The 17999-nt window shown below is 28.1% G+C and overlaps 3 protein-coding genes across 4 annotated transcripts; 1 reads left to right on the forward strand and 2 right to left on the reverse strand.

Moving 5' to 3' along the window:
* The first annotated feature begins 2040 nt into the window (after nucleotides 1–2040).
* LOC124951153 lies at nucleotides 2041–7537 on the forward strand. Its single transcript, XM_047498983.1, has 11 exons — nucleotides 2041–2347; nucleotides 2561–2730; nucleotides 2808–2910; nucleotides 3304–3599; nucleotides 3662–3909; nucleotides 3995–4343; nucleotides 4420–4626; nucleotides 5053–5316; nucleotides 6221–6418; nucleotides 6530–6642; nucleotides 7366–7537. Exons 1-11 carry the CDS (start codon nucleotides 2041–2043, stop codon nucleotides 7475–7477), a joined length of 2367 nt encoding a protein of 788 aa, XP_047354939.1. The 3' UTR covers nucleotides 7478–7537.
* Nucleotides 7538–7913: 376 nt separating this feature from the next.
* On the reverse strand, nucleotides 7914–10564 carry LOC124951319. Of its 2 annotated transcripts, XM_047499558.1 has the most exons (4): nucleotides 10116–10564; nucleotides 9853–10040; nucleotides 8727–9753; nucleotides 7914–8106 (listed from the first exon to the last, which is right to left on the reverse strand). In XM_047499558.1, exons 1-3 carry the CDS (start codon nucleotides 10299–10301, stop codon nucleotides 9195–9197), a joined length of 933 nt encoding a protein of 310 aa, XP_047355514.1. In that variant the 5' UTR covers nucleotides 10302–10564; the 3' UTR covers nucleotides 7914–8106; nucleotides 8727–9194. The 2 variants fall into 2 exon arrangements, with proteins under 2 accessions (XP_047355514.1, XP_047355513.1); XM_047499557.1 differs by having other exon boundaries at nucleotides 8727–10040.
* Nucleotides 10565–10821: 257 nt separating this feature from the next.
* On the reverse strand, nucleotides 10822–16232 carry LOC124951154 (odorant receptor 13a-like). Its single transcript, XM_047498984.1, has 16 exons — nucleotides 15898–16232; nucleotides 15581–15833; nucleotides 15327–15449; nucleotides 15122–15212; nucleotides 14426–14562; nucleotides 14145–14277; nucleotides 14066–14072; nucleotides 13082–13284; nucleotides 12814–12933; nucleotides 12489–12606; nucleotides 12172–12424; nucleotides 11910–12032; nucleotides 11706–11796; nucleotides 11250–11386; nucleotides 10997–11129; nucleotides 10822–10926 (listed from the first exon to the last, which is right to left on the reverse strand). Exons 1-16 carry the CDS (start codon nucleotides 16013–16015, stop codon nucleotides 10876–10878), a joined length of 2091 nt encoding a protein of 696 aa, XP_047354940.1. The 5' UTR covers nucleotides 16016–16232; the 3' UTR covers nucleotides 10822–10875.
* Between the last annotated feature and the right edge of the window lie 1767 nt (nucleotides 16233–17999).

Here is a 17999-nt window from a genome sequence, read left to right on the forward strand (position 1 = left end):
TTTTTTTTTTACATATTATATATATATATATATATAATTGCATCTATTTATAATTATTTTATATATATGTATATGATTTTTTAACTAAATTCTATATATAAATTCTACATAAGGTTAGATTCTGTGTTCAAAATTATCCATAAAAGGACTGAATAATAATGAACTGGTGATTAGCAGTTTAATACAATGAGTAGAGATCATGGATCTGTCAATAGCGAGATGCGACTGTATTCTTAAGATATAATAAATTAATATTAATATCCAATTTCTTTTTATGAATAATTTTATAATTTTAACGCATCATTTCTCAATCCATTATTTAGATCATTTGATTGAGTGTTATGGAAAACCAGAAAAATCGTTTTGTTTTATGGATCAGAAATCATCCTTGGTAATCATATGCGTACACTCAAAAAAAGATTCAACGCAGTACATCTATAAGATATAAGGTATTGCTTTTAAATCATTGAGTAATTTGATAATTAAGAAGCTCGTGCTTCTCTAGCGATGTGCCTATATGTTTATATAAATAATGAAACCTTCGTAACTAGCTGATATTTTTAAATTGATTTTGTATAAAACATAAGACATCGCATGAGATATTGCACCAAGTATCGTTTGTTAGAGGTAATATTGTGTCACGACATCCAAGACATTAACCTCACGTTACATCGCTGAAATTTTTTTTCTCGATGACGATAGAATAACTCTGGTTATGTATTGACAATATGAATTTCACGAATGATCCTGTTACAGAATGTCTCTAGTCATTCCTATATAAGAACGAGGACAGAATCGATAAAACGATCAATCATTGATTTTAAAAACGTATATACTATGAAAAATGCATAAGCCGCAGTATGAATATATTACGTTCCTTTGAGTTAGATGGTTATTCGCTAGCTCGCCTTACAGCGAGACCCGAATTCATGGAAGATGTTACCGTGACACGCGATGTTACGAAGCGAATCGTCTACGACAGAAACGACAACTTTTTTCTTCAGTTCTCTTCCATTCGAAGAACTTTAAACATCTGTTTTTTCTTTTTTTTTTTCCATTAACGCATTGTACGTTCCATTTTTTTATTTTATTAAAATCCAATGTCCGCAACGATTTGTTCTGAGATATCAAATGATGAATCGGATTTCAAGGTTGTCGATTCGATTAAAATATCCGCCGATACTCCTAAAGCAAACATATTCGATGTTTATGCGAACATTTTTCGACTTATTATTGTACACTGGATGCCACGACGTTATTTATTGAAAGAGGAACAACGTAACAAGGAACTGAACGATTTGATTTTACCGAGCAATACGCAATGGCGCCATCGAGTTTATTACACACTGGTCGAATTACAACGAGAAAGAGACATCAAAATAATCGGATTAGAGTAAGGATGTATACTTTTATTTAATAATAAATTAAACATATATATACATATTTTTGATAGGAAAGAGAAAGAGAAAGAGAGAGAGACGGGAGTGGGGATGAAGGAGACATTCACGAAACATGACATTTAAGAAATGAAGCAGAATACAGAATTAGATTTTTCTTTTGACGTTTATATATTGTTTATCATCATACAATTGACGCTGTCAATGATGTTCCATCTGTCATTATGAATAAGTTCATAGCTACATGATCACATGTAGTTTTTCGTTTAGATAATAATTAATTGTTTATTCAAGTAATTCTCGATCGTTCGAATTATTTTTAAGATGTTTGAAGCTCATTCATATTGATTTAGTATTTTAGATAAAATATAAATCATAATGATATAAGTATATTACAGGTTAGTGTAGTAATAATCATTTCTAGATATTTTTGAGTTTAATAAATTTAAAAATTCGGATCAGTCGATTAGAGATAACTTATAGTACATGAATCGAAATTCTGCATTTTTTTATTTTTTTATGTTTTTTTTAAGTATGATCTCTTTAACCGTGTATCTTTTTAGAGAAGATAAAATCGTCTCTAAAAAGTTTGATCACTGTAGTACGTAGACTCTGATGCAAACTAATTTCTACATCCTCGATAATGGTGGAAACAAGAAGAAAAGATGAAAAGGGAACGAAATTAAGGGATCCCCAGGATTACGAATGGAGTCCAGGAAAATTAGAACGAATTGTGAAGGCGAAAATCTTGAAGGAAGAAGATACGAATAGTTTGTCCGCTACGTTTAGTTCTAATGGTTCTATGACGGAAACTTACATTGAACCGGGATGGCGAATCGAAGATATCCTATTAGCAGCTAAAGTTCTAGGAGAAGAAGAAAATCAGTCTGGTTATGCCAACGAAGCTGAGATGCGACGTGTATTTGGACTTGTGTACGATGTTTTAAGATGTAAGTTGTTTAATTAGGAAAAGAACCAAAAGTTTACGTTTAATTTATAAATTTGTTTATTTTTCTAATTTAGTGTTAAATTTAAGATCTTAAACCTATTCTTAAGTATATTTGATCCATTGATTTTAAATATAGGATTGTTTTTATTGTAGCAACTTTACTTTTCGAGATATAGCATAGATACTGATATGCATCTTATATCTTTTTTTTCAGATAGAAATGTTCTGAATTACGTTCTGCAAGATGTTGGATTCTGGTCTCGAAATCATGACTTAAAAAATCGTGAAAGGATCGTCTGGTTATTGTTGTACGATATGCAAGGAAGAAAATTTTCCAGAAGAGGTGATATCGTTACTATCAAGACACGTGATCGAATTTTTAAGGTATAATGAATAGATATCAATGAAATTTGTTAATCTTATTTTTTGATTAACTTATTTTTATTTTCTGATTTGTTCAGGCGGTTGGTTTAAAAGACATCGAGAATGCTCTTTTAGAAGTTAGGACACATTTAGCAGCCAGTATGTCTCGTTTGCGAATAGCTGGATCAGCACTTACACTTGGTAAATTGTATTTCTGTAGTCATAAGAATATATTCAAAGTTATAATAGTTAGTACTGTGCAGAGTTCAGAAGTTTACTTCCAGGACGGTACAAGGTTAAAAAAAGTTTTTCGTCTATTCGATCCATTTCCAATTTTGAAGCTCTTCAAATCTCTAGATACAGAGTAGAATCTCTAGTGACATATAGTTGTAGGATTTCCATATTTACTTTGATTATTACGGTTAATAAGTAATATTTAACACTTGAACGTTTATGCCAAATTATGTGGCAGCAATCGGCCGTTTCAACTAATTAGACCCACATTCCTTCTTGGGAAGGACTTCTCCTTAGTTTTGCACTATAAATCTCTTTCAACGTAGATGAACATATTTATTTGAAAGATCATATAAATAGATAAACTATTGCCGAAACATCTGCGTACTGGCGAAGGTATTGTTTGGTCCGAAGGAGGTACTATTGCTTCTGGATGGATTAATACATCGAATGGTAGCATAAATAAGATTGAAGTGATCAAGGAATTATCAAAGAAGGTTGGATTAGAACTTTGTGAAAATTGTGAAGTTGCGGAATTAGACGAGAATACTTATGCTTTCGATTCGTTTTGTCCAAAAGTAATAAACGTACACGAAAAGATACGAGAGAGGATTGCTTGTTCTAGTCTCGTTCGTGAACATCGATTCATATTTTTGGTATGTAATTGAAATTGTATCACAAAATGCTTTTTTTATTTATTATTGTATGGTTTATATAGGAACGATCGTTATGTCTTGGAGCAGCAGCCATAGCTCTAGCCATGCGAATAGGTCGACTATGTGGTCCTGTAGTTTTAACTCATTCGATAGCACCACGTCATACAGGATATTTAGCAGAACTTTTATCAAATATAGAAGGTGCTGGTAGACTTTTAGCCTTTGGCACGGGTGATCGTCGTTACGAATACGAGGACTATTTGAAAAAGCTTGGAATTACGTTGCAACAATGTCGAGTATTCTCGGAAAAGTAATGTATTTGATGAAAAGGATCGTTTAAATAGATTTTGAAAATGATCGAAAAACTGAATTTATTTCGATAAGGATAATTTCAGATATATCTCACCACCTCCATCGGTTGAAATAGATAGAGCAACCGTTGTTTTGGCTGCACCACCGTCCAGTTACATCGGTGTTAAGGATATCGTTGATCTTGTGGTTGCTCGAGGTGGTGATACGAAGTTATTAGAATCACTGACAAATACTGACGACGAATTTTCTAAAACTCGTGCCGTTTTAATCGAACAATTGACTACTTTGAAATATGCACTAACAAGACCGAACGTACAGTTTTTAATCTACGAAGTACATACTGTTTTACCCTCCGAAACAACTAAAATGGTACAGCAAGTTGTCGATTATGTTAATCAAATAGCTACCGAAAAGTATATTCGGGAATGTCTGGTAAGAATTTTTTCTAACGCAACTACTAGCAGCTAATCTTTAACGTATTTTATAATCGCATCTCTGGTTTAATTAGCCGAAGAGGAAAGCCATATTGAAGGAAAAACAAGGACAGAATACTATCATTCAAACGTCGACGAAGCATTTCCTACGAGCCAAAAATTCGAACGATGAACAACAATCCGAGGAGGAATCGTCTATTACTGATTTGTCTCATGCAGAGAAGGTAAATCAACACGAAGAAGACGAAATATCATTTTCTACGACATACCGTAATATTAACGTAAGATCGTTGTTATTTTTGTTTCTTTTATAAAATATTATTTATTTATTTAAATTCTCTTTAATCTTTTGCGTGTCTGAATTATTTTCGGCATTTCGTTCCGACCTGTCCACTGAGTTAGTCATTTTTAGTCAGTATTGAAATAATACTATTATAGCTTGCTACTGTATCAGTATTATACTACCTAATTAATAGAATAACGTATTTATATAGATATATTTATATTGAGTATTTAATAGTAATTTATAGTATTTTATCTTTTAACTAATATGACAACATTTATATAAAGTATTTATAATTCGAAAATGAACAATTCGACATATACTTTGCTTTGATAGACTTGGCTAGAACGAAATATGATGTCGTTAATCAGATTCTATATAGGAGCGCAAAAGGATTAACAATAATCGATGATGAAAATCTTAGGTACCGAAGAGCGATCTTTTCGAAATTCGAACTTTCGACGAAATCTATGATAAAGATAGTACTCAGACATTAGAACCAGGATGTTTTATAACTGTAATTAAGCGAAAGGAAATGATGCAGTTTGATTCTTTGTTTATGATCAAAGTGGCAGAATCGAAAGGTCTTTTTGGTGACACGGATAAAGAACAAAGTACATCGAAACCGATAGTAACGCAGACTCAACCGATCGTTGCAACTTCTCACTTTCATCGTATTAAACATAAGGTACGTTGATGTCTTTAAAAAAATTAACCCTTTACATACCATAGGCACCGCTACGTTGGTATACATATGTATTTTGTATTTTTTAATTTTCGATACTAACGATATCACAAGAAAATGTCTTGAAAGTTTCTGGTAAATTATATTAAAAGATTGGCTGGGGAATGTAAGGGGTTAAATTCTTAAATTAATCTCTAGTTAAAAAAAAAAAAAAAAAAAAAAAGAAAGATAAACAAAATTAGAGAGAAAAGAAATACTTATATACTTATCTATGTGTCGCAGATCGACATCGATCGATTAATGGCGCCAACACATTCCTCGATTCTACGGCACACGAGGAAATCGTGTTCTCGATATCTCCGACATTTTGCATATTATGAGAGTTATTATTCGTCACGAACACGGACTATTATGAAAAGGGATATTCGTCGATGGTGGAAGGAAGCTATAGCATTCTTCCTTCGTTCAGAACATGCGCAGATATATTCGGAGTTCCGAGCTATGCGAACCGATCCGTTTACACATCGATTTCTTTATACTTCGCATAAAAGAAATATCGTTTTGTCGAGATCGAAGAAAGATAGAGATTTAATGAGAATTCCTAAAAGACGTATTTTGCTTTTTACGCGTTCTCTAACTTTTCGTAAAAGAAAATTACATTCGTTGATGTTATAAAAATGATGCGACGTATTATTATTATTATTATTATTATTATTATTATTATCATCATTGTTTTTTTATATGTTATATAAATTGCATATTCATGGCTTGACATAGCGCAGAAAAAACGACATTTATTACTTTTTTTAATCTTACAAATACATATTGATATGCACATATACACATAATTTGACATAGCACATAATTCCTCTTTACAAGTGTATATTTTTCTAATTTCAAATGATAGACATCCGATATCACCTGCGATGATCTTTCAAAACCTTTGGGTTCGATTCTTCGATCTTTTCAAAAACTTCAATCAATTGATGAGATCTCACGAAGTTCGAACGAAAAAAATAGACAAACAAGAAAAACCAAGAACGATCAAATATCGTCAACTTTAACTTCCATTAAGGATAAAGTCATCCTTCGAAAATATCGAACGGTAAGTAAATGAATTTTTCTTTTTAAATTATTTATTTTCAATCCATCGTTGAAACAGGTCTCCAGTAAAGTGTTCTTATCTTATAACATCAAAACCGATACTTTACGACAGAGATCGATAAAAAGAAAGAAATCCAGTTCACTTAATATTTTAACAATATCAGAAACAGATGTTTGGGATCAACCGAGTTCTTCAAATAAATACCATGATGTTCCATTACAAAAGTAAATTATTTTATGTTTCAATATACTATACGCACACATATACACACACACATATTTGCATTACAAAGATAATATGATCGCATTTGCCCAATAAATAATGTAAGAAATTGTAGTATTTTATATGTTAGTAAATTTTATTTTTACTAAAAGTACTAGTATTTATTAACTAAAAATTCTAACATTATTTATTGGCTATATAATATATTTTATGGTATAAAATACCAATATAGTATAATATAGTATATTATTGGATTGAACAAAATTTGTAATAACAAATATTATTGTTGTTTATTTAGATATAAAATATCATAGATCCTGATATCATTTATTGGCTAATCCAATAGTATAGACAATACTATACTCAGTATAATATATCGAAATTTTCCAAAAAAATATCTACTTTTATTATTTATTTACACATGCTGAATACTATAATCAATTTTGTACATCTTATTTTCAAATAATTAAAAAAATTTCTTTTATAACATATTAAAAGAAGACAAAAAATATAATTAATAAAAATAAGGTCTCTAATGTAAAAGATATGACAATAATATTTCTCCATATGCAATATTTTTATCCGGAAAAAACTATAAAAAGTATTTTACGAATAAATTAATTCGTCTAAAATTGATTCAACACAATATATTATATATATAATACTAAAACCACCAACATGACATATTTAATCGATTCAATGTTTTTCAATTTCTATTATTATAGGCAAGAAAGTAATGACAAGGAATCACAAAGATTTTTATCGAGCACAGCATTAAGAAAATCTGCATTGATTAGGGCAACCCAACGTACGTCTTTTGATAGTGTTCTTATATAACAGGATAAACGACATCATTTTCGTGTGTTGGAAATTTAAAAGAATCTAGAAAAAATTGTTAAACGATATTATCATTCCAATTCTATTAGAAATCGAAGGGAGATTCCATTGAAAAATCCTTTAGAAACTCTCGTTGAACATACATTAAGATTTCCATATATTTTTATCAATAATACAGGTAGTAATGATATAAAAATAGAATCCATTGAATATTGAACATGTTTCATAAAGAACATGCACTTATAAATTTACGTCTATCGTTTTAACAAAATGTCTTGTTAGAAAGCTGACGTATTTGAAACGTAAAATTTTCATTTATTTTCATACAATGTAGAAAAGAATTGTTAATAATACGTAAAGATAAACATATTATATTATAATACATTGCTGAAAATAATTAGCAAATTATTTCTTTAATATATTATAATGAGTAGTATATTATAATTGTTATCATTATCTTATCAACGCGGATTAATAAATTCTGAATTAAGATGTAATTGTAAATGAAGTTTTGTATTTTGTACAACAAATTTTTTTTCATTAAAGATTTTCCATAGTTGATCTAACGATGATTATTAGCATGGGCACAGTTCGGTTTTGTCTTCCAATCTCGTTTACTTTTTTCATTCCTAACCAATACATAAATGATATAAAATAGTAATTAACGGATTACGAAGTAACCATATTATTTAAATCAATTTAGTAATATTGAAAAGTTGCTAAAATTAATGGGTTAATAAATAATTATTTTTTTATGTTAATTTCGATTTTAAATAGAAAGAGATACTATCAGAAACGATGTTATAAATATCATAAATATATAATAAGAACTATATGAAAATAAGATTATAATAATTGTACAAATAAGAATAACAATTGTCCAAGGAAAATCATCATTGATAGAAAGGACTGTATCGAATTTTTTCATAAGAATTTAAAAGGGATTTATTTTTAAATTTTAATAATCAAATGATAATAAAAACATATTCCAAAAATGTATGCAACATTTTACAATAGATACAATGATATTTTGAAGAGCGAGATTTCGAAAAAGTTCATATATTTCACGACAGATGTCGCTAACAGTATAAATAAAAAACATGGCCGAGTATTTATATCGCTGTAATTGAATTTTGGAAAGAAAAAGAACAATTAGGATGAATAAACCGATTGTAAATTCGTTTCGATGAGCTTTTTCGTGGACAATATTTTTCTTTCGATATAGGTAAGAATATTCAATTTTAGATACCAAATATTTCCATAATGTTGAACGATCGAAATCAATGATCTGACAATCGAGATTATTATCGGCCAATTTCTGAAGAATCCTTTGGATTCTTTCGTATTTATCAGATCCTTTCAATTCGTCTGCCAAAGCAACGATCATTCCGTCTTTAATTCGACATTTACTTTGAAGAATTTTCACCATTGCGACGAGATCGTTCGTAATCTTTTTATTATCTCGATGATTTTGGGATTTCTTTTCACAATCGATATCGTCGTACTCTTTAAGAAGAAATGAACAATATGTACATTTTGGATTTTTCAGAAAACATTCCTGACTTTTTAATAATTTCCTCAATGTGTGATTGCGATTTTTCAATCTTTCCAATGCTTCTCGTAACTTGTCGATCTTACAATACTACAAAACGAAATATAAGAAATGATGCTATACTAAGAGAAAAGAGAATAGAAATTTATTGTAAATTTCTTATTTTCATTTTTTTTTGTTTTTTTTTTCCCCTCGAAAAACTCGAGTTATCGTTACTTGACTAATTTCTGGCAATTCCAAACAGGTCGCTTGATTTATTGACACATTATCTTCATTATCAATATCGAAAGAACGATCGATTTCATTGCTTTCTTTAGAGCAAGGAGGTCTCTCGCCATATTTGTTTCGAAGAGTACATAAATCACACTCGCAAGTACAAATCGATTGACTTGATAATTTATCGATCGTTGATTCTGAATTCGAATTTTCTCCTCCACCTCTCTGTCTTTCTATTAATTCTTTCATATCAGTTTTTTTCGACTCACTAATTTTATGATTAGTCGACAACACATGCGTATCTTCCATATTATCGTCATCGCAAAATACGCATAAGTCATAGAAATACGAAGGATTAATTGTACGTGTTTCGTTATATTTATCTAACTCATCGGTATCATTAAAATTATTATCACCATTGGCATCGTCTTTAATCATAACATTATCACCGATGCAAAAGTAATCGATATTTTTTAAAGCATGATCACAGTAAAATGGTTCATCGTATCTGAAAACAATTAAGAGGAGAGTATCATTGAATTTTATAAAAAAAAAAAAAAAAAAAAAAAAAGAAGAGAAAATATAGTTGATAAATGAATCGTTGTACCTGTAATTTTGTAATATCATATTGCTATCATGTCTTGGAACGCAATGTTGACAACATTCATTGCAGAAATTTTTATAGAATATTTCATCTTGCGTGATCAATTTCGTAGGTCCTTCGGCCTCATTTTTATCCTCTTTTCTTATATCATTTTCCCAAATTGCACAACTACAAGGTTTATTATTATCTTTCTATGAAATATGTATATTATTAGAATCGCAAAATCGCATAATCGAATAATTTGAATGATCTTATTTTAAGATCACCTTATTTTTATTATGATCTCGTTGTGTTTCTTCTCGTTCAAATTCACGTAAAAGGGATTTGGCTTCTCGAGAAAGTATAATTCGTTCCTTTTGAAGATTTCGTAAATCCGAACAAATCTTTCTACCCAAGCTCTCCAAATTCAAAACCTTTTTGTTTATGTCATAATCAAGATTCATTTTGCTCATATATTTTTCTATTTTTCTTATCGTTTCTTTTTTTTTTTTTTTCTTTTACAATTAGCTTTTTAATTGGAAAACATTGTCGCAAATAAATGGTAAAAATAAAAGATTAAGACAAATTTTTCCTTGCGAATATACTGAATCAAATTTCAAAAGCCTAAAATACAAAGCAAAAAGTGATGTTGACTGAAAATCGTTGAAGTTGTCGTTTTCGGAATTATACAACTTCGTGTTATTTATATATGAAGATATCTCTAAGAATTTTCTTACTGTTTTGACCGACTTTTAAAATTTAAATAAAAAATGTCTATTATGTCATTTGAATTTTATAGAAATTAAAAATTTTTACACAACAATTGATTGATATTCTTAATTATATTAGTATATAAAATAAAAGAAGAGTTTGGAAATTTCTAGAAAAAAACTATATCTAGAAAAAATTAAAAATTTTTGGCATATAATTTGTCAAAATATATGTCATTTGTATATATAGCTGTTTTATTAATTGTTAATATAATTTGTGTTACTCCGCATATTAATAATCAATGTATGATTGCATAAAATGTTATTTATCAAAATTTTACTGTATCGAACGCAAAACGGTAAAATATGAAATCGATGTACGAACAATCTTGAACAAAAGAAATCGAATTAGTACGTAAATATGTTTAGACAAAATCATAAATAATAATGATTCTTACAGAGGTAAACGTTTCAATAGATATGTTGAACATTTTTGCAGCAGTTAGCGTACAAGATTTTCGTGATCTAAGTAACATAAAACAGATTCCTTTTCTTGTTCGTAATGATGTTCGATACCACTCGGTATTTATTCTGTAATCGATGAAAATTATAGTAATCATTTTTTATCCTTATCTGTAAAATATTTTATCTACCAAGTTAATTCCTAATTCAAAATAAATTCGAAACTATTAAATCAAACATTCAACTTACAAATATTCGTGCATTTGACTACTATGATCGATAAGTCGTTGACCGTTTACACATTCAAACAAGACATGAATTAATGTCGTATAACAAACACACATTTGTTGAAAAAATTGTTTGGGTTCGTTGATACTTAGTATAGCCTAAATATTATTATAATATATATAGATATTATAATATATACAAATCTTTCATAACATGATACTTAAAAAAAATTATACTTGGTATAATGTGTTAGAAAAATTTCGTAATATCCTCTTATAACAAGTTACTTCGAGTAGATAATTTTTATATAACAAAATAGAAAAATTGACAAAAAAATTCCTAATTACTTAAATACTTCGTAATTTCTCATTATGCTGTATGAATTATATTGTACGAATGAATTATGTTACAAGAGGGTTGTTTGTAGTTTGAAAAAGACAAATTGATTATTGCGAATAAGAAAGTTTAGTTGTATACCTGTAGTCCAGTAATACTCATACCAATCATGCTAATTCCTGATACGAGAAAAAACGACGTTGAATAATATTTATCCAATAGATTAGCAAACCTTTATAGAAAAAGTCAATAATCTTAATAACTCCAAATTATTATTTCATCATCACTTCATTTAATAAATAATATAAATTTTTTTTAAAATGGAAATATTGTAAAATTACAAACTGTATAGCTTCTTGATGTTTATGAATGCATTTAGAAATATTTGTATAAAACTTATCATTCGATTTCGAAGGATTCAAATTTATCAACAAAATATTATTGTCGATTATATGACGAAGTTGATACCTACAATAGTTATGTCTGTATCAATAATTTATTATTATATAGTAAAATATTTTAAAATACTTCATTTATTATAAATTTTTATGATATTTTTATTATACAGTTAAAGATTTTATTCTACATCGAATATTAAAGATTTTACCCTAATGCTGCAAACAATCCACAAGCATGTTGCACGAAGACCACAAACATCGTGTCCATAGTAGCGATAGTAAAAGCACAGATAAAGATAACCGCGTAAGAATGGAAAATAATAAGATAATAATATCTTTGAGGGTCTACAAAATATTCGACATGATGTATCAATGGTCGTTCACTCGTTCCATTTATACTACTCAAAATGATTGACTTTAATGGTGGAATCATAAATTGTAGCATTGATACAAAAAAAATTCCTACGGAAAGGCATGCATAAACAATGTATATAAAAAATTTGTTATTTTCAATTGAATTAATTACCTATATACACAATAGTAAATTTTCTTCCATTCTCGGCATATTCCACCATTATTTTCATTTCACCATCTGTAGCGAATAAAGCATAATCTGTTTGCATACGATTTAGAAGTATTTTCATCTGTGATTAACAATTTTTTATTAAGACATTTGCCATATATTTATTTCAATAGCACAATAGATATTATATATTTTTCTTTCATTTTCACACAAAATTTGGGTGAATAATACTAACAAAGTTACTCACAGTTATTTCACTACGTTGCACAAATATGACAAAAAAAAAAAAGAAATATAGTTTATTTGAATAACGGTATGCAATAATTACCTTTTCTTTTTGTACTGTTACGTTAATTAATTTGATTGCTGCGATAGAATCAGCAACAAGTGGTGCCATGTCGTCTAGTAGTACATTTCTATCTCTAAAGGAAGTTATGGTAGCTGCTACCTGTAGTAAAGAGAACGGAAAATGAGGAACTCATTAAGTGCTCATTTAAAATAATATTTATAATATTATAGGATAAAGAATAAGCGATCCTAATCTATTTCATAAAATTATCTATTCTAATAATATGTGTACATAAAAAATACTCCACCTTAGCTAAAATTTGTGTCCCAGCTAATAAAAATATAATCTCCAAACGAATGTATTTTGTTCTAATCGATTGATAAGGCCATTGGCCCAATAATGATAGCATGCTTTTATTGATCGCGTAGTGACGACCATCAAAGAAATCCATCACTTTCATAGAATGTCGAGAATAGACTAAAATAGAGAGATCCCCTTGTCTTGTCTGAACTACTCATAGTCAGTTCAATAATAGTCTCGTCATTTATGATTCTCTTGGTATCAGTAACAGTCACAGGGGATGTCGATAATTATACAGATGTCTGGATTTACACGCTTGTCTGTAATGAATAATTAATACCTCAATCATTTCCCTTTTACGTGAAAATATCCATCCAAGCGAAGTATTTTATCGTTCAGTTACAAAGGGAATGTTCCCATTTGATTTTTGCGAAGTAGTTATTATTAACTAGCAATTATTTACTTATCTATATTGCATGTCGAAATCAATTTATTTTAATAGTCGATAACATTTATTCTGTAGTAAACGATAGTTTAATGCAAAAGTTATTTGTGCTTATTCTATATGACGAATGGATAAAATTGAATTACTTTGAATTTAGCAAATCCTTTCAATTCTTCTTCCAATGTTATAATTATTTCTATCCTCCTTCAATCAGAATTTTTTTAGTTTTTGCGTCTGTTATAAATTGAAAATATAGAAATGTCTACTATGTAATTTGAATCTTTTAGAAATCAAAGATTTTGGCTAACAGTAATTGTTATTATTTATTGATCTTAATTTTTATTTCACTGACACTTAATATCTTTTTATTTATTTACATAATATTGAAAATTTACAGGGAAAACTATATGACAAATTTTTGACAATATTATTTTTGTAAAAATAATTTTTGCGTGTGTTACTCCATATCTTTAACAATTGTAAAATTTCATTTTTTAAAATTTCATTGCATAGATCGCAAAACAGTGAAATACGAAATCGAGGTACGAACAATCTTGAACAAAAGAGATCAAATTAGTACGAAAACATATTTATATATAAAGTTATACAAAATAATAATTCTTACAGCGCTAAACGTTTCCATGGATACGTTGAACATTTTTGCAGCAGTTAGCATACAAGGTTTTCGTGATCTAAATAACATGAAATAGATTCCTTTCCTTGTTCGTAATGATGTTCGGTACCACTCGGTATTTATTCTGAAATCAATGAAAATTATAATAATCATTTTTTATTTTGTATTCTCTGAAAGATTTTATTTATCGAGTTAATTCCTAATCAAGAATAAACTTGACAGTATTTAATCATTTAAAAACAGCGAGTGTATAAATACTTTTAAATACTTACAGATATTCGTGCATTTTACTACTATGATCGATAAGCCGTTGACCGTTCACACATTGAAACAAGATAATAAATAATGTCGTGTTACAAACACACATTTGTTGAAAAAATTGTTTGGTCTCGTTGACATTTAGAATAGCCTAAACATGTGATATTATAATACAGCCAAACATTCTATAATACGATATTCATTATTTCGATATTAAAAGGTAGAAAAAATTACATTAATCGTTCAATATGCACATCGTATTAAACATTGCACGAAATAATGAAAATCGATAATGTAATGCAGTGATTGTTATGATGTTATGTTATGATGTTATGATGTAATCCTTTCTGATAAGCATTACTACATGAGAACACAAATAAATAATTAATACTAATGAGAACACAAATTTATTGTATGTATTTACTTCTAATTTCTTGAATTTCTTTTTTCTATATTTTATTTGTGCTTTAATAAGAATTAATATATATATATATATATATATATATATATACTTTAAAATTGTTAAAAAAATTGTATATCCCAAATAATATTTCATTTCATATGAAATTTTGCATGTATCTTATATCACAGTTTTTATATAATATAGAATGCATTTCTTTAATTTGTAATTCTTCATAGCATAATATGAATGAAATGTATTATAAGAGCCTATAATTGATTACGTCGAATAAGGAAGTTTAGTTGTATACCTGTAGACTAGAAACACTCATTCCAATTATACTAATTCCCGAGTAGAGAAAAATGGATGTGGAATAAAATGATTCCAATAGATCGGTAAACCTTCATAGAAAAAGTCAATAATCTTAATAACTACAAATTATTCTTTCATTATCACTTCATTTAATAAATAATATAAAAATTTTTTTAGATTAGAAATGTTGTAAAATTACATACTGTATAGCTTCTTGATGTCTACGAATGCATTCAGAAATCTTTTTATAAGACTTATCATTTGATTTCGAAGGATACAAATTTATCAACAAAATATTATTGTCGATTATATGACGAAGTTGATACCTGCAACAGTTATGCCTTTATCAATAATTTATTATCATACAGTAAAATATTTTAAAGTACTTCATTAATTATAAATTTTTATGATAATCTTATTATTATACAGATTTTATACCGAATGTCAAGGATTCTACCCTAATGTTGTAAATAATCCACAAGCATGTTGCACGAAAACCACGAACATTGTATCCATCGTAGCGATAATAAAAGCACAGACAAAAATAATCACATAAGATTGAAAAATAATAAGATAATAATATCTTTGAGGGTCTACAAAATATTCGACGTGATGTATCAATGGTCGTTCACTCGTTCCATTTATACTACTCAAAATGATTGACTTTAATGGTGGAATCATAAATTGTAGCATTGATACAAAAAAAATTCCTACGGAAAGGCATGCATAAACAATGTATATAAAAAATTTGTTATTTTCAATTGAATTAATTACCTATATACACGATAGTAAATTTTCTTCCATTCTCGGCATATTCCACCATTATTTTCATTTCACCATCTGTAGCGAATAAAGCATAATCTGTTTGCATACGATTTAGAAGTATTTTCATCTGAAGTTAACAATTTTTTATTTAGACGTTTATGATATATTTACTTCAATAACATACCAGCTAATAAATATTTTTCTTTTATTTTCCAACAAAATTTAGATGAATAATAATAACAAAATTGATCACAGTTATTTTTCTTAAGTTTCACAAATAAAACAGAAAAAAAATACATCTTACTGATGAAATAATGCAATACATTAATTATATACCTTTTTTCTTTGAACTGAAACATTAATTAATTTGATTGCTGCAGTAAAATCGGCAATTAGTGATGCCATGTCATCTAGTACAACGTTTACATTATTAAGTGAAGTAATAATAGCGCATATCTGTAGTAAAGGATCGAAGAAAATATAATTATATTTACATAATGTTTTATAATTTTAAGACAAATAAAGACAAAAGAAAATTATCCAAATTTATAAGTCTATATATATAAATCTACCTTAGCAATAATTTGTGTTCCTGTCAATAGAAATAAAATCACCAAACAAATATATTTGTTTTTAATCGATTGATAAGGCCATTGGCCCAATAAGGATAATGTACCTTTATTGATCGCGTAGTGACGACCGTCAAAGAAATCCATCACGTTCATATAGTATCGAAAATATACTAAGACAGAAATCTCCTTTTCCTGATTGAAGTTATAGTCAGTTCAATAATAGTCTTGTCATTTAGAATTCTCTTGGTATCGATAACATCATAAGGGCTGTCGATAATTATACAGATGTCTGCATTTACACGCTTGTCTATGATGAATAATTAATTCGTCAGTCATTTCCCTTTTACGTGAAATTATCGATCTAAGCGACGTATTTTGTCGTTTAGTCAGAAGGAAGAACTTATTTCATTTATATGAAATAATATGCTTTGCCAAGTATTATTTGCTTAAATATATTGTGTTTCGAAATCAATCCATTTTATTAATTACTTATATTAATCGAAAAGTAAACGATAGAGCAAAAGATGTTTGTGCTTATTGTATATAATAAATGGATAGGATTTAATTATTTCGGATTTAATACTTTTGCATTGTCTATGACTGATTGTTATAATTTAAGTCAACACTGAAAATATTTGGATTTAAATTATATTTAAATTTTGTAAAAATCGAAAATTATGATGTAATGATAATTATTACTCTTTTTTGTTAATTTCAGTTTTATTCTATTGAGGCTTCTAACAATATACATATGTAAAGATATATAAATTCAAAAAGAACTTTGGAAATTATATAGAGATAACTATACACATATTCTTGTCAATACTATTTTTTTTAAATTAATTGGTGGGTGGGTGTGTTATTCTGTATTTTAGCAATTAGTGATAGAATTCCATAGTTCAAATTTTCATTGAAAAGATCGCATAACAGTGAAGTATGAAATTGAGGTACGAACAATCTTGAACAATAAAAATCAAATTAGTACGAAAACATATTTATATAAAATTATAAAAAATAATAATTCTTACAGAGCTAAAAGTTTCCATTGATATGTTTAATAGTCCTGCAGCTGTTAGTATAGAAGGTTTCAATGATCTAAGTGTCATCAAAGCAATTACTTTTCTTGTTCGTAAAGATGTACGATACCACTCAGTATTTATTCTATAATCGACAAAAATTACAATAATCATTTTTTATCCGTATCCTCTGAAAGATTTTATCTATCAAATTAATATCTAATCAGATATAAACTCGATAGTACTCAATCATTTAAAAACAACGAGTGTATAAATACTTTTAAATACTTACAGATGTTGGTGCATTTCACTACTATGATTAATAAGTCGTTGACCGTTCATACATTCAAAGTAGACATGAATTAAAGCCGTGTAACAAATAAACATGTTTTGAATAAATTGTTTAAGATTGTTGACATTTAGTACAGCCTAAAAATATGATTATTATATAATATGATATTATTTGCATAGGCAAACCTCTTATAACACGATACTCCACGAATACGATTTTTATGTAATACAT

Source organism: Vespa velutina, chromosome 8 (assembly GCF_912470025.1).
Source record: "Vespa velutina chromosome 8, iVesVel2.1, whole genome shotgun sequence".
Lineage (NCBI taxonomy): Eukaryota > Metazoa > Arthropoda > Insecta > Hymenoptera > Vespidae > Vespa > Vespa velutina.

Bases quoted from the DNA above. Each gene is read 5' to 3' on its own strand.
- LOC124951153 (XM_047498983.1), top strand. From the start codon at position 2,041: ATGGTGGAAACAAGAAGAAAAGATGAAAAGGGAACGAAATTAAGGGAT. The intron at 2,348-2,560 runs GTAAGTTGTTTA...CTTTTTTTTCAG, and splicing joins TGTGTACGATGTTTTAAGAT to ATAGAAATGTTCTGAATTAC. The intron at 5,317-6,220 runs GTACGTTGATGT...TTCAAATGATAG, and splicing joins TTCATCGTATTAAACATAAG to ACATCCGATATCACCTGCGA.
- LOC124951319 (XM_047499557.1), bottom strand. From the start codon at position 10,301: ATGAGCAAAATGAATCTTGATTATGACATAAACAAAAAGGTTTTGAAT. The intron at 10,041-10,115 runs GTGATCTTAAAA...CATATTTCATAG, and splicing joins GAGATCATAATAAAAATAAG to AAAGATAATAATAAACCTTG.
- LOC124951154 (XM_047498984.1), bottom strand. From the start codon at position 16,015: ATGAAAATACTTCTAAATCGTATGCAAACAGATTATGCTTTATTCGCT. The intron at 11,387-11,705 runs GTATACAACTAA...AATAATATTTAG, and splicing joins TGAGTATTACTGGACTACAG to GCTATACTAAGTATCAACGA. The intron at 11,130-11,249 runs GTAAGTTGAATG...CATCGATTACAG, and splicing joins AGTCAAATGCACGAATATTT to AATAAATACCGAGTGGTATC.